The 13335-nt window shown below is 40.1% G+C and overlaps 1 protein-coding gene across 1 annotated transcript in view; it reads right to left on the reverse strand.

Annotated features, from left to right (window-relative positions):
* The window catches only part of LYVE1 (lymphatic vessel endothelial hyaluronan receptor 1), a 17239-nt gene extending 11266 nt beyond the window's left edge, over positions 1–5973 (reverse strand). Inside the window, exons 1-3 of the mRNA XM_003781099.3 lie at positions 5602–5973; positions 689–854; positions 428–567 (exon numbers count right to left, since the gene is read on the reverse strand). Of these exons, the coding sequence (XP_003781147.1) occupies positions 428–567; positions 689–854; positions 5602–5692 (397 nt within the window). The 5' untranslated portion in view covers positions 5693–5973. The remainder of the gene's footprint in view (positions 1–427; positions 568–688; positions 855–5601) is intronic.
* Positions 5974–13335: the final 7362 nt, after the last annotated feature.

Raw genomic sequence — 13335 nt, forward strand, 5'->3', positions numbered from 1 at the left:
AAAAAAAAAAAAAAAGAATATAAACAAACAATAGAGTATAGCAACCATTTACGCCAGACTTCGGTACCCAAGAGGGTCTTGGAACCAATAGTCCGTGAATACCAAGGGATGATTATATGTCATTTTGTCTGTAGTGGATGTATTACATGAATTTATACATTTGCTTGCTTGCTTTCTTCCTGAGTATCTTATAGGATTTGGGTAGTGGAGGTAGTAATTGAGCCTCCTGAATGCCCTCTTCTTGGTTTGCCATTCCTATTTTTCCTGACTTTTCCCCCTGAGTGGCACATTGCCACCTCTAGCCTGGTCAGAAAGACAGTTTTGGGAGAATCAGATGACCATTGCTGTGATTGCTGTTACTCAGGTCACAGAGCTAGAAATACCCAGAGGAAACATGCCACGTGGAAAGGGTGCAAATTTCACTTACCGGATGAGTTGTAACAATAGGCCCCGAACTTTTGGCTAACTGTAGCTCTCCAAATTAGAACACCCACCCCATTCTTCCCACACTTGGGGTTTGCCTGAATCCGAGGGATGACCGAGAATCTGTCTTCTACCCATCCGTAGCTGTAAAAAAATACAGGCTAGTTGAACAGACCTATGATTAGAAGGCATCATCTCTACTGCTGAACAAGAACACAGAGCCAAAAGGGCTCCAGCAGCGCTAGGGAATCCAGCTGTTTCTCACCTGCAGGTCTCAAAGCTAGCTTTCCATGCTTCTTCAACCTGCTTTTTACTGGCCAAAGTTAGTCCCAGCAGCCTACAGGCCTCCTTGGCATCTGTGAAATTCAGGTTCCCCTTTTTGTTCACAAGGGTGATCCCTACAATTCTGCATGGTGACAAGATGGAAATCTCTGCAAAAAAAAAAAAAATTACATGGGTCCTCAGTTTGCTGCTATCCTTGTTCCAGGGCTTACTGTCTCCTTCCTACTAAAGCATTGTTGTCTAGATACAGCAGTGAGCTCTGAGTGGGCTTGAGGCTGGGTTGCCCACGTTGGTCTCAAACTCCACATATTCCCCATAAGGACAGCCTGTTAGCTTGGAAGGATGCTTGCTCTGATCCAAGCTGTAAATCTCATCCAATAGAATCCATCTTATTCCAGGGCATTAAGGTACCTTGTTCATCACGGGCAGCTTTGGCTACCAGTTTCTGGGGTGGAGTTTGGACAGTACAGTTGCTGAAAACTTTTTTTGGAGTCTGTGAAATGAAGCATCTGAGACTTTGAGAAAGGTAGAAGTCAGGGCTCGGGTTAATAGATTAATTCCAAACCCATGTGGTTTGGGGATATCACTATGTCTGAGGTCAGCTGAAATGTGAAGAGTGCTCTTAGTTTCAGTTCTTCCCTGACCATTGGGGGGCAGGCTTACTCAGAAGTTACAGGAGGCAGTAGAACTTAGAATCTGACAGAAAAACAAAGAAAGTAGAGTTAGGGGTCAGACCTGGGCTTCTAGGTTGCTTATTAACTCTGATCGGAGGCTTGATACTTCATCTCCTTGAGCCTCAGTTTCCTTATTTATAAAATGGAGAGAATAACCGAATCTACTGCACAGCATAGTGCAACTCAATGAGTAAATTCTAATAAAAATGCTTAGCACGGTGCCTGCCCTACACAGTCGGTGTTCAGTAAATCATACATAGCATACCATCGTCGTTATTGTTAAGGCATTTTAGTTTTAGTCTGCTAATTCCTCTAGGGAAGCAGAGGCAGTTGCACAGGGAAATGTGAATAATATTTCAACTCAAAATTGAATGGGTTTGGGAGTTCTTCTGACCCCTTTCCTCTGGGTTCTGGGCTGTATAGACTTGTTCGAAATTGCCAGGTTGCATGGTATTTAAGTACTGGGCTTCATCTGTAAAAGTCCATAAAAGGCCATTTAGATCTTCTGAGTGATTACTTACTTGCAGGGCTGGGTTTTGGATGCCCAGTCAGATGCTTTGACCACTTTCTAGGTTGGCATTTAAAGGGAATTTCCTTTTGCAAATACTGAGGGAGCATTTCTCAAAGTCTTCCATGTGACCTTGTGTTCTGAGCAGGGGCTGGGGGGAGGGATGTGTGCATGATGTTCGGCATTTGTGGACGGCCTGATTTGCTTCCAGATCCTGCTCTCAACCAAGAGAGATGAGGGCCAACACCCCAATATTAGTGTTTATAATTGGGGTGACAGAGCAGCCTGTTATGACAGTAGATACTGATACTAATATCTATACCCATACCCATATCGATATTAATATCAATTTTAATTTCAACTCTTATCATCTCTCAATGTTATTCTCTGCCATACCTTCTTGTTTTTTCCCATTCAAATTTCCTTTATTATTTCTTATAGCATAACTGTGTACATTAATGCAATCATGAGGTACAGTGTGCATGCCACACCTTCTTTTAAGAGAAAACCGAGGCTCAGGAAGATTAAGTAACTTTTCAAAGCCCAAGGACACAGAGCAACCAGGTGGCAGACTGGGGACAAAAACACAATTATGCCTGACTCAAAAACCCCAGTTCTGGCTCGGGGCCTGTGGCTCAAGCGGCTAAGGCGCCAGCCACATACACCTAAGGTGGCGGGTTCGAATCCCCAGCCCGGGCCCGTCCAAACAACAATGATGGCTGCAACCAAAAAATAGCCGGGCGTTGTGGCGGGCACCTGTGGTCCCAGCTACTCGGGAGGCGGAGGCAGGAGACTCGCTTGAGCCCAGGAGTTGGAGGTTGCTGTGAGCGTGATGCCATGGCACTCTACCCAGGGGGATAGCTTGAGGCTCCGTCTCAAAAAAAAACAAAAAACCAGAAACAAAAACCAGTTCTTTCTTCTAAAAAATTTTTTTTTCTTTTTTTTTTTGAGACAGAGCCTCACTTTGGTATCATAGCTCACAGCAACCTCAAACTCTTGGGCTCAAGTGATCTTCTTGCCTCAGCCTCCCAAGTAGCTGGGGACTATAGGTGCCCACTGCAACACCCAGCTATTTTTAGAGATGGGTCTCACTCTTGCTCAGGCTGGTCTCCAACTCCTGAGCCCAGCCTGGTCTGAAATTCCTGAGTTCAAATGATCCTCCCACCTCAGCCTCCCAGGTATTTGGAAGTATAGACGTGTGTGTGTTGCTGCACCCAGCTACATGATACTGTTCTGTCTTCCGCTGTGCTACAGGAGACTGAACACACGCACACGCACACCCAGGCTCCTTTACTCATAAGCTTTCTATTGCTCACATCTCTCATGGCTGCTGCATTGGAAATTGACTTGAATGGGCAAGTAGCATTCTCATCTGTAAAATGGGGATGGCTTTATCTTCTTGACCTGATTTTTTTTTTTTTGTCAGAATTACATTAGATAACTTGCATCTAGCAGAGGCTGGGTGCAGTAGGAAGTTGGCAAATGTTATTTTATGCTTTCCTATTTCATTTAGGGATAAAAAGAGGAAGTTGGGATCCAAGGAGTCCTCCAGTAACCCTTTCCTTAAGATGTCTTAGGAAACAGCAAGCATAGTAGAAATAGCATATGCTGAAAAGTCATATCTGTGTATATAATACCAGATAATAGTATATGCTTAGGAATCAGAGCCAAATTTAAACCCAAATTTTGTTGTTTGTTAACTGCATGACATTGGGCAAGTCACTTGGCCTCACTGAGCCTATTTTTTCATCTATAAAGTGAGTGTCTTCTTGAAAGGATTAAATGAAATTGTGTGTGTACAAAATCCCCAAACCAGAGATGTTGGCATGGATGTGGAGAAAAGGGAACACTTCTACATTGCTGGTGGGAATGCAAACTAATACATTCCTTTTGGAAGGATATTTGGAGAACACTTAGAGATCTAAAAATAGACCTGCCATTCGATCCTACTATTCCTCTACTAGGTATATATCCAGAGGACCAAAAATCACTTTATAACAAAGATATTTGTACCAGAATGTTTATTGCAGCCCAATTCATAATTGCTAAGTCATGGGAGAAGCCCAAGTGCCCATCGACCCATGAATGGATTAATAAATTGTGGTATATATACACCATGGAATATTATGCAGCCTTAAAGAAAGATGGAGACTTTCCCTGTTACATGTTTACATGGATGGGACTGGAACATATTTTTTCTTAGCAAAGTATCTCAAGAATGGAAGTAAAAGTATCCAATGTATCCTCAGTCTTACTATGAAAGCAATTTATAGCATTCTTATGAAAGCTATAACCCAACTATAGCCCAAGAAGAAGGGGAAAGGGGAAAGGGAGGGGAGGGGTTGGGGGAGGATGGGTGGAGGGAGAGTAATTGGTGGGACCACACCTATGGTGCATCTTAACAAGGGTACATGTGAAATTTACTAGGTGTAGAATATAAATGTCTTAACAGAATAACTAAGAAAATGCCGTGAAGGCTATGTTGACCAGTTTAATGAAAGCATTTCAAATTGTATGTAAAACCAGCACATTGTACCCCATGATTGCATTCATGTACACAGCTATGATTTAATAAAAAAAAATTGTGTATGTACACCTAACTCAGGATCTCTATATCATTGACCCTCAAAAATAGCGCCCATCCCCATTCACTCACCTTCATCAGCCATCTGATGGCAACTATCATCACAATCATAGTTATGATAACTTTTGACTGTTCCTAAAAATTTAATTTTTGCCATTATTGAGGATGGTCCAATGAATGTGATGGAGTAATTGTCAAAAAACAATTTCCAAACTAGTGTAAATAATGACAGAGTTGTGGAGAAAAGTAAATAATCTTCCCAGAGAATTTCAAAGAGAATCAAACTTATTTGAAAGTAACAGTTCTGGTATTTGAAAAAACTCAGTCATATAACTCTAACCCCCCTATACAACAACATGTGAGTGAAGTCTGGGTATCTGTTTCTAATATATTTTATATCTTAGGGTATATTCCAGTATAGGGACATATAATTTTCCTTTGAAAGTGCTCAGATTTTCATTTGCTCAGAGCTGCAGTGAGTGATTTGTGGTTACACTTTTTTTTTGTCTAGAGTGCAGAATTAGGTTTACATTTAGGCATCTCAAAAACCCAAAAGCCACTTTAAGTCATTCCCTTGGTAGGGAGCTGACGGCTTAATTTTTAAACTTATATTTTCACAGATTCTTGTCAGTTATTTTACTATTTTGTGATTTACTGCATATTAAAAATGTTGCATTCCATTTATAGTGCAGTAAAATTAAAATTAAAACCACTATGCTGACACTCACCCAAACAAAAAAGTAGGCCAACATTTATTGAAAGTTACCCATTATTCCCAGCCTTAGTGATTACTTCAAATTATTTGCAAACATGGTTTCCTTCTTCAATGAAACATTTTAAAAAACAAATTATTTCTCTTCAATGTTTTATTTCAAGATAGTCTCATTAAAAATATTCCATAATCAAAAATACAAGTCAAGATGACCCAAATAAAGATAAATGTAAATCACTCCGGTGAAGCTGACAATATGGGGAAACTATTTCTGGCAGGGTGATACTGCCAATTAGACCTATTGGCACTGAGAGTCATACTCATTCCTAGCAACCACAGTCAAGAGCTTAGCAGGCTTAGGAAAGTTTGCAAGATCTTGCCTTACCTCACCAGTTTGGAAATCTGGTAAGAAACCTACCTTCTACACGGAGAGAGCCTTGGACCAGGAGCCTTGTGGTCCAGATGGAAGCAAGAAGCAACACCAGGCTGAGGCTGAGGTCCTTGGCCATTGTGCTGACCTCTTAGAGCCAGGGAGGAGCCCCAAATGGCCACTGGCAGTACGAGAGGCAGATGCTCTATCTCTGGTTTGGATGGAGAGTTCTGGAACTATGTTGAGGCTCCAACTGCTCCACTTCACAACCGAGACATCCGGATTTCCCTGCTTTCAAGCTTCTGACTTGTCAAGGTCACTAGGGGAAATGAGTGACGTCCCTTGAATGGCCAGGCTGTACTTTGTGCATGGATTTCTGGAAAATTTAGCTAATGCTGACTCAGAAAGCACACAAATGAGGAAGACAGATAGCACAGTGTGGACTGCTGAAGGTTTTCCCAGTTCCCATATTCTCTGCCCCCAACCCACCCAGCTCAGTTCTCACACCATTCATTCACTGTGATTGCCAGTGGAGCTCATTCATTTACATATTCCTAGAAATGTTTCTAAAGGAGGTTAAGCATAGGCTGTGCTGCTTTTCTTCCCCTCACCACCTGCTGCCTTGTGATTTGCTGGGTATGATGCTGGAGCTCATGAGTAAATGCTCATTCTAAATAGCAAGTCCAGAACCCTCATGCTTTCCTTTGGGTCTTCTTTTAGGCATTTGAAATCTCCACACCCCTATAGGTGATTCTCTGTTCTTTTTTATTTTAAGTTAAGACAGAGTCTCACTTTGTTGCCCTCTGTAGAGTACTCGGCATCATAGCTCACAGCAACCTCAAACACTTGGGCTTAAGTGATTCTTTTGCCTTAGCCTCTCTAGTAGCTGGGACTACAGGCACCCAGCACAATGCCTGGCTATTTTTTTTTTTTTTGCTTAGCAGGCCCGGGCCAGGTTCGAACCCACCAGCCCTGGTGCATGTGGCTGATGCCCTAATCACTGAGCTATGGTCACCTAGTCAGGTGATTCTCTTTTCAAAGAAACCAGGCACATATAAAAATTCATATTTATAAAACACAACTGGGTGGGGGCAATTTACAAAATTAGTCATTTTATACTTTATAAAGGGATATATGACTTTACAATAGTAATCACCCCAGAGTTTCTTTATATAACTTTCTCTTTAATAACTTCTCTAGTATTCTGGCAGACCAAACTTCAAAATTAGACTCCACCTCTCTTATTTGATGAATGTGAAGTATATCCATGCCTGGCAGAGTGCACTCTATGTTTTCCCAGATGGATATTCGGTGGTTTGTCCTGCATCATAATTATGGAGTTCTGGACTGTGGGCAATGTCTTGAGCAAAAGTTTGCAAGTTTTCTCTAAAATGAGTGTCTTTTATAGGGATGGTTTATGGATAACTAGGTCTTCTTTAATTTTAGTATTGGTGATCGAGTTGATAGCTATGTGCAAAACATCAATGACAAAAAGAGAATCTGCTCAGCAAAAAAGAGAAGTTCTAAGAGACCAGGAAAATAGTCTTTAAGTATCTCCATTACAGAGCTCATTACTTGGGCGAGCATAGCCCTGGACTCTCAGTATCTCAGAACCATGTGACTCTATCACAATGGTACCCGTAGTCAGAGAGGTAAGAAATCATGTCCTCTTCATAATTATTCTTAAAGCCTAGCACCATGTCCAAAAGAGAGCTGGCTTGTAAGCATTTGTTAAATTATAACACAAAAAAAGAAACAAAGACAGGAAAGGGGAAAAAATGAACCATAGAGGGTACAGCTTTAGATAGGAGAAATAGCTGATAAGAAAGGAGAAAAATACCTAAATTTCAGAAGCAAATTACCAGAGGGGGATCTATGGGATAAAGGAAGTCTGCATGGTTATCCTGGTCTTAATAATGAATTTCTGGAAGTAGAAATCTAATTTTGTTGAAAACCCCTATTGAGAGACGTTACGCGATCGTTGGGATGTGATTGAAAAGTCGTGATTGGAACTTGCTGCCTCTCTTGTTAAGTATTAATCCAAATAGGCTCAGTCTCAGCTTCTAGGCCTCTCACCCAATAAAAATTTCTGGAAAGTTTGCTGCCAAGAGCTAAAAGCCATAAAGAAAATATTGCCAGATAAACTCTCTTGACCGTTTTGAGAAACAATGTTCAGACTATGGAAAAAGAACCAGCAGTTCTGTCCACTTCTAAACTAAAGCTTGTGCTGCAATCAAGGAGAACCAGTAATTAAAGAAGAAATTTGTAGAATTAGAAGATGAATTTGAAAAATTAAAATGAAGAGAACAATGAAGTTTCAAAAGACAGTAGGAAGGCTGGAATATTCATGCCAGTTTTCTTGGTCCCCAGATAAGGAAAACGAGGCTGAAAGTTATCTTTAATCTGATCCATGCAAATACATATATAAATGGAGTAGACATTTTGAAATGTGTCATGAAAGAAGGAAAGACAGTACCATTCAGAGTACTGGACTGGAGGTAATATCTAAATTTTAGTTTAAGTTCTAACATAATTATCTGTGTGACTTTGAGCAAGTCAGTTTTTCTGGGCCTCAGTTTTATCATCTGTCAAAGAAGAGAGTTGAATTTATGACTTTAAAAATGACACATCGATATAATTCTATGGTACTTGATATTCTAGGGATTATTTTAAATATATGCGTATGTATCAAGTAGGCAATGTATCAGTCAGCGTAGTCTGTTACAAGAAACAAATCTCAATGTCTTAACAAATTGAGTTTATTTCTCTCATGTCACAATCCAATGGCCGACGGGTGGTGGTGATGGTGGTGATGGTGGGGTGACCATGTGTTAGTGGGACTCTGCCACACACAGAGGCTGAAGCTCTTTATGTCTCTCTGTTGTAGCTTTTCTGTCACCTCTGAGTTCTCCCCAAGATTTTCGCACTGAGGAAAGAGAGTGCAAAGGATTGTGTTGGAGATTGCTTTAGGGCCCAAGTCTGGGAAGCAGCTATTTAACTCCCACCAATATTCTATCGGAACTTTGTAACTGGAGTAATTACAAAGGAGTTATAATCTAGCTTTGTGCCCAGAACTAAGAAGAAAAATGATGTGGTGAACACATAGCAGTCTCTGCCACAGTTTTCCTTCCTGATCACCCATTATAGGGCTTCCTCCTACATATAGAGTACAGTACTCTGTTCTCAAGGGAGGTGATCCACGGTCCCATCCAACTCAAAGCCCATGATCTCTGAGTTATGCTTGGTCTACCTTACCAGGTTCAGCTGTGGCATTTTGTGGTCTTGTGGTCCATGAACCAAAAAAGTTAACTACTACTCCCTAAATGTGATGGTGGAGCAGGATCTGGATGACCTCAACAAAAATCCACTTGCGTTTTTGCAACATCAGCCTAACAACAATCACTGGCCATAGTATTTCTGGAATACAATGAAGAGACATTATTCAGGCCATTATGTCAGGTTTCTATTGCTGTATAACAAAATACCACAGACTCATGGGCTTAAAATAATCCATATTTATTATCTTACAGTCTCTCTATGCCAGAAGTCTAGGAGGGCTCAGCTAGGTCTCATAAGAGTGAAATGAAGGTGCTTGTTAGGCCAGGCTCTTATTTGGAGGCTCTGGGCAAGAATTCACTTGAGGTTGTATATGGGGGCAGTTGTGGAACCCTATCACCACGTGAATAAAGAGCCGGGACATGGATTGAAGGTACATGCCTGCAAGAGGTGGGCTTACTGTATCTCCAGGGAGAGCCCTAAGCAACCTCTGTCATGGGCTCGATTCCCACCTGGTGCACCATGAGTGTTCAAAGTGTAACACCTACTTGCTAACCAGCCAGGCTTATCTCATTAATGCATGCAGCTGCTTGAGGACTCGTCTCTGGGCAGCAAAATATCTCCATGCTGGCCAGGAGATTGTCTCACTCCCAGAGCCTCCATCAAGAACCTGTGACCACTCTCACAAGCCTGGTGCTCAGTCTCTTATAGTTGTAGGAATGAGGTCCATGTTTTCTCACCAGCTGATAGCTGGTGTCCATTCTGTGCTCCTAGAGGAGGCCCCTCCATTTTCAAAGCAGCAGTGACACCCAGTCATTCTAATACTTCTAATCTCTTTGCCTTCCACATCTACCATTAGCCAGAGAAAGCTCTCTGTTTTTAAGGGCTCGAGATAACATTGGGCCCAGCTGGATAATCTCCCTATCTTAAGGTCAACCATACCATATAATGTACCATAATAACAGTAGTGATCGCTCATATGCAAAGTCTCCAGAGATTGGAGAGGGGACTCTTTGGAGGCCCTTTCTAGAAATTCTGCCTCCCATAGTCACTTATTCTTTTTTTTTTTTGTCACCTATTCTTGATTAGATTCTGATTCTGCTTCCTGGGAGAAACTCCCATGTCTACTGTTATCTGTGGCCCTTCACTGTGTATAATCTTTCTCGGCCACATTTGAAGTGGATATGAGGGAGTATGTCTTCACTGGGGGTAGCACAGCTTCTGCAGGTATAAGCTTAAGATCAAAAAAGTTGTTTTCTTAAAAAAATTTATTAACTCATAATTGTACATGTTTATGGGGTACACAGTGATGTTTTGATACAATGTGTGTTGATCACATCAGGGTAATTGGTATATAAGAGATGTTATCCATGTATATGTATATACTTCAAGCCCCTCTTATATTGCAGAAGTCAAAGGTGACTTATTTTCATCTTTTTTGCCAGCATATATTAAGTTTTGTAAGATTAATAGATTTTTTCCTTTCTTAAACTCTGTATACATTTTGGGGGCATAGTTTTCCTACAGTACTATAAAATACTGGAACTTGTTTTTCCGATCTGTTTTGTTCCCCTTTATCCCAACCCTTTCCAGTGTCTAGTATCTTCTGTTCTGCTTTTTCCTCCTATGAGATTGACTTTTTTAGCTTCCACATATGAATGAGAACATGCAGTGTTTAACTTTCTGTTCCTGGCTTATTTCACCAAACATAATGTCCCCCAGTTCCATCCATGTTGCCTAGAATGATGGGATTTCATTCCTTTTATAGCTGAAGAGTATTCCATTATGTATATACAGTACATACTTTTTATGCATTCATCTGTTGTTGAACACTTGGGTTGATTCCATACCCTAGCTTTTTTGACTGGTGCTGCGACAAACATGGGAGTGCCATTATTTTTCTGTTATATTGCTTTTCTTTCCTCCCCCAAATTGTTTTCCAACTTGAAGGAGCTGGAAAGGAGTTTTTAGTCCTGACTTGTTTCTTGGTAAATACAATTCCCAAGCAAACTCAGATTTCTTCCAGGTGATTCCATGCATCACTAATCATACCCCAGATCCTTTCCCCATCATAATGTTCGAGAACTATTTGTTTGCTTTCTCAGTTCCATGCCCCTGTCTCTGATTTAATGGTGGATATACTGAGTTCATTTGAAACCACAAATAAAACCACATCCTTAATCTAGTCTCTGTCACAAGGCAGAGTTGATCTATTCAATTCAGATTTTATTGGCTGAGAAATTTTATTGGCTCTCCCTCAAAGTTCTTTCTAGTCTGTTTGGGATTTAGAAGCAATCAGATTTTCTCACCATTCAGTCCTTCAAGTTTCTGAATATTCTATATTCTTTTTCATTTCTGCTTCCAAACACCCTATTCCTTTTCATGCAATTCTCTCTCTTGAATACCTTGCCAAAGGCTTCCAACAGAGGTTCACCTAGTCCAACACTCCTAAAGCTGCCTGAGAGCTGCTTTTCAATTTATCACAGGTCAGACTTCCAAACATTTTTGTTTTACTCACAACATGGATCACCATCTTTCCAGCCTTTGAAAGGCTGTGTTGGGCAGAAGAGTTTATGTTTAGGGAACTAGATCTGGAAGGTCCACATTCCCTGGCATCTAGCTACAAGAAAGACCAAAAAAATGTAGCTGAGTTGTGGAAATCAGGTTGGTAAAAAAACTCAACAGACTCAATCACAGAAAAATATTTTAACTAAAAATATCATTTGCTGTGCAGAAGCTTTTTAATTCAATTCTCATTTATTTTTGTTACTGCAGTATGTGCATTTGGAGTCATAAATTCCTTGCCTGGGCCTATGTCTAGAAGAGTTTTTCTTCTGTTTCTTCTAGAATTTTTATGGCTTCATGCCTTAAAGTCTTTTATCCATCTTGGATCAGTTTTTGTATATGGTGAGAGATAGGAGTCCTGTTTCATTCTTCTGCACTCAGCTATCCGATTTCCCCAGCAACATTTATTGAATAGGGCATCCTTTCCCTGACATCTGTTTTTGTATGCTTTGTCGAAGACCAGTGGGTTATAGCTATATGGTTTTATTTTTTAGGTTCTCTATTCTGCTCCATTTGTCTATGTCCCTACATTTATGCCAGTACTATGCTATTTTGGTCACTATAACCTTGTAGTATAATTTGAAGCTAAAAAATGGGATGCCTCTAGAGAAATGCAAATCAAAACTACTTTGAGATATCATCTAACTTCAGTAAGATTAGCCCATATCACAAAATCCCAAATCCAGAGATGCTGGCATGGATGTGGAGAAAAGGGAACACGTCTACACTGCTGGTGGGAATGCAAACTAATACGTTCCTTTTGGAAAGATGTTTGGAGAACACTTAGAGATCTAAAAATAAACCTGCCATTCAATCCTATAATTCCTCTACTAGGTATATATCTAGAAGACCAAAAATCACACTATAACAAAGATATTTTTACCAGATTGTTTATTGCAGACCAATTCATAATTGCTATGTCATGGAAGAAGCCCAAGTGCCCATCAACCCACGAATGGATCAACAAATTGTGGTATATGTACACCACAGAATATTATACAGCCTTAAAGAAAGATAGAGACTTTACCTCCTTCATGTTTACCTGGATGGAGTTGGAACATATTCTTCTAAGCAAAGTATCTCAAGAATGGAAGAAAAAGTATGCAATATACTCAGCCCTACTATGAAACTAATTTATAGCTTTCATATGAAAGCTATAACCCAATTATAGCTCAAGAAGAAGGGGAAAGGGGAGAGGGAGGGGAGGGGGATAGAAGGAGGGTAATTGGTGGGACCACACCCATGGTGTATCTGACAATGGTACATGTGAAACTTCCTAAATGTAGAATATAAATGTCTTAAGACAATAACTAAGAAAATGCCATGAAGGCTATATTAACCAGTTTGATGAAAATATTTCAAATTGTATATAAAATCAGCACATTGTACCCCATGACTGCATTAATGTATGATTTAGTTTAAGAAATGTGATGCCTCTAGATTTATTCTTTTTGCTTAAGACTTCTTTGGCTACTTGGATTCATTTTGCTTCCAAATAAAGCTTAGGATTAGTTTTTCTAGATCCATGAAACAAGATGTTGGTATTTTGATGAGAATTGCATTGAATCTATAAATTGCTTTGGACAGAATGGATATTTTAACAATGGTGATCTACCAATTCATGAGCATAGGATGTTTTTCCCTTTGTTTGTGTCATCTATGATTTCATTCATCAGGCTTTCCTTATACTGATCTTTCACCTCCCAGGTTAAATATATTCCTATTTTATTTTCTTCATAGCTATTGTAAATTATATTGAGTCCTTGATTTGACTCTCAACTTGGCTGTTATTAGTATGTATAAATGTTACTGATTTGTGTACCTTGATTTTGTAACCTGAGACTTCACTGAATTTATCAATTCTAGGAGTCTTTGGGGTTTTCTAGATATAAGATCATATCTTTGGAAACAGGATAGCTTGACCTCTTCTTTCCCAATTTT

The sequence above is a fragment of the Otolemur garnettii genome, unplaced genomic scaffold, assembly GCF_000181295.1.
Source record: "Otolemur garnettii isolate 467f Iridium unplaced genomic scaffold, OtoGar3 scaffold00001, whole genome shotgun sequence".
Taxonomy (NCBI): domain Eukaryota; kingdom Metazoa; phylum Chordata; class Mammalia; order Primates; family Galagidae; genus Otolemur; species Otolemur garnettii.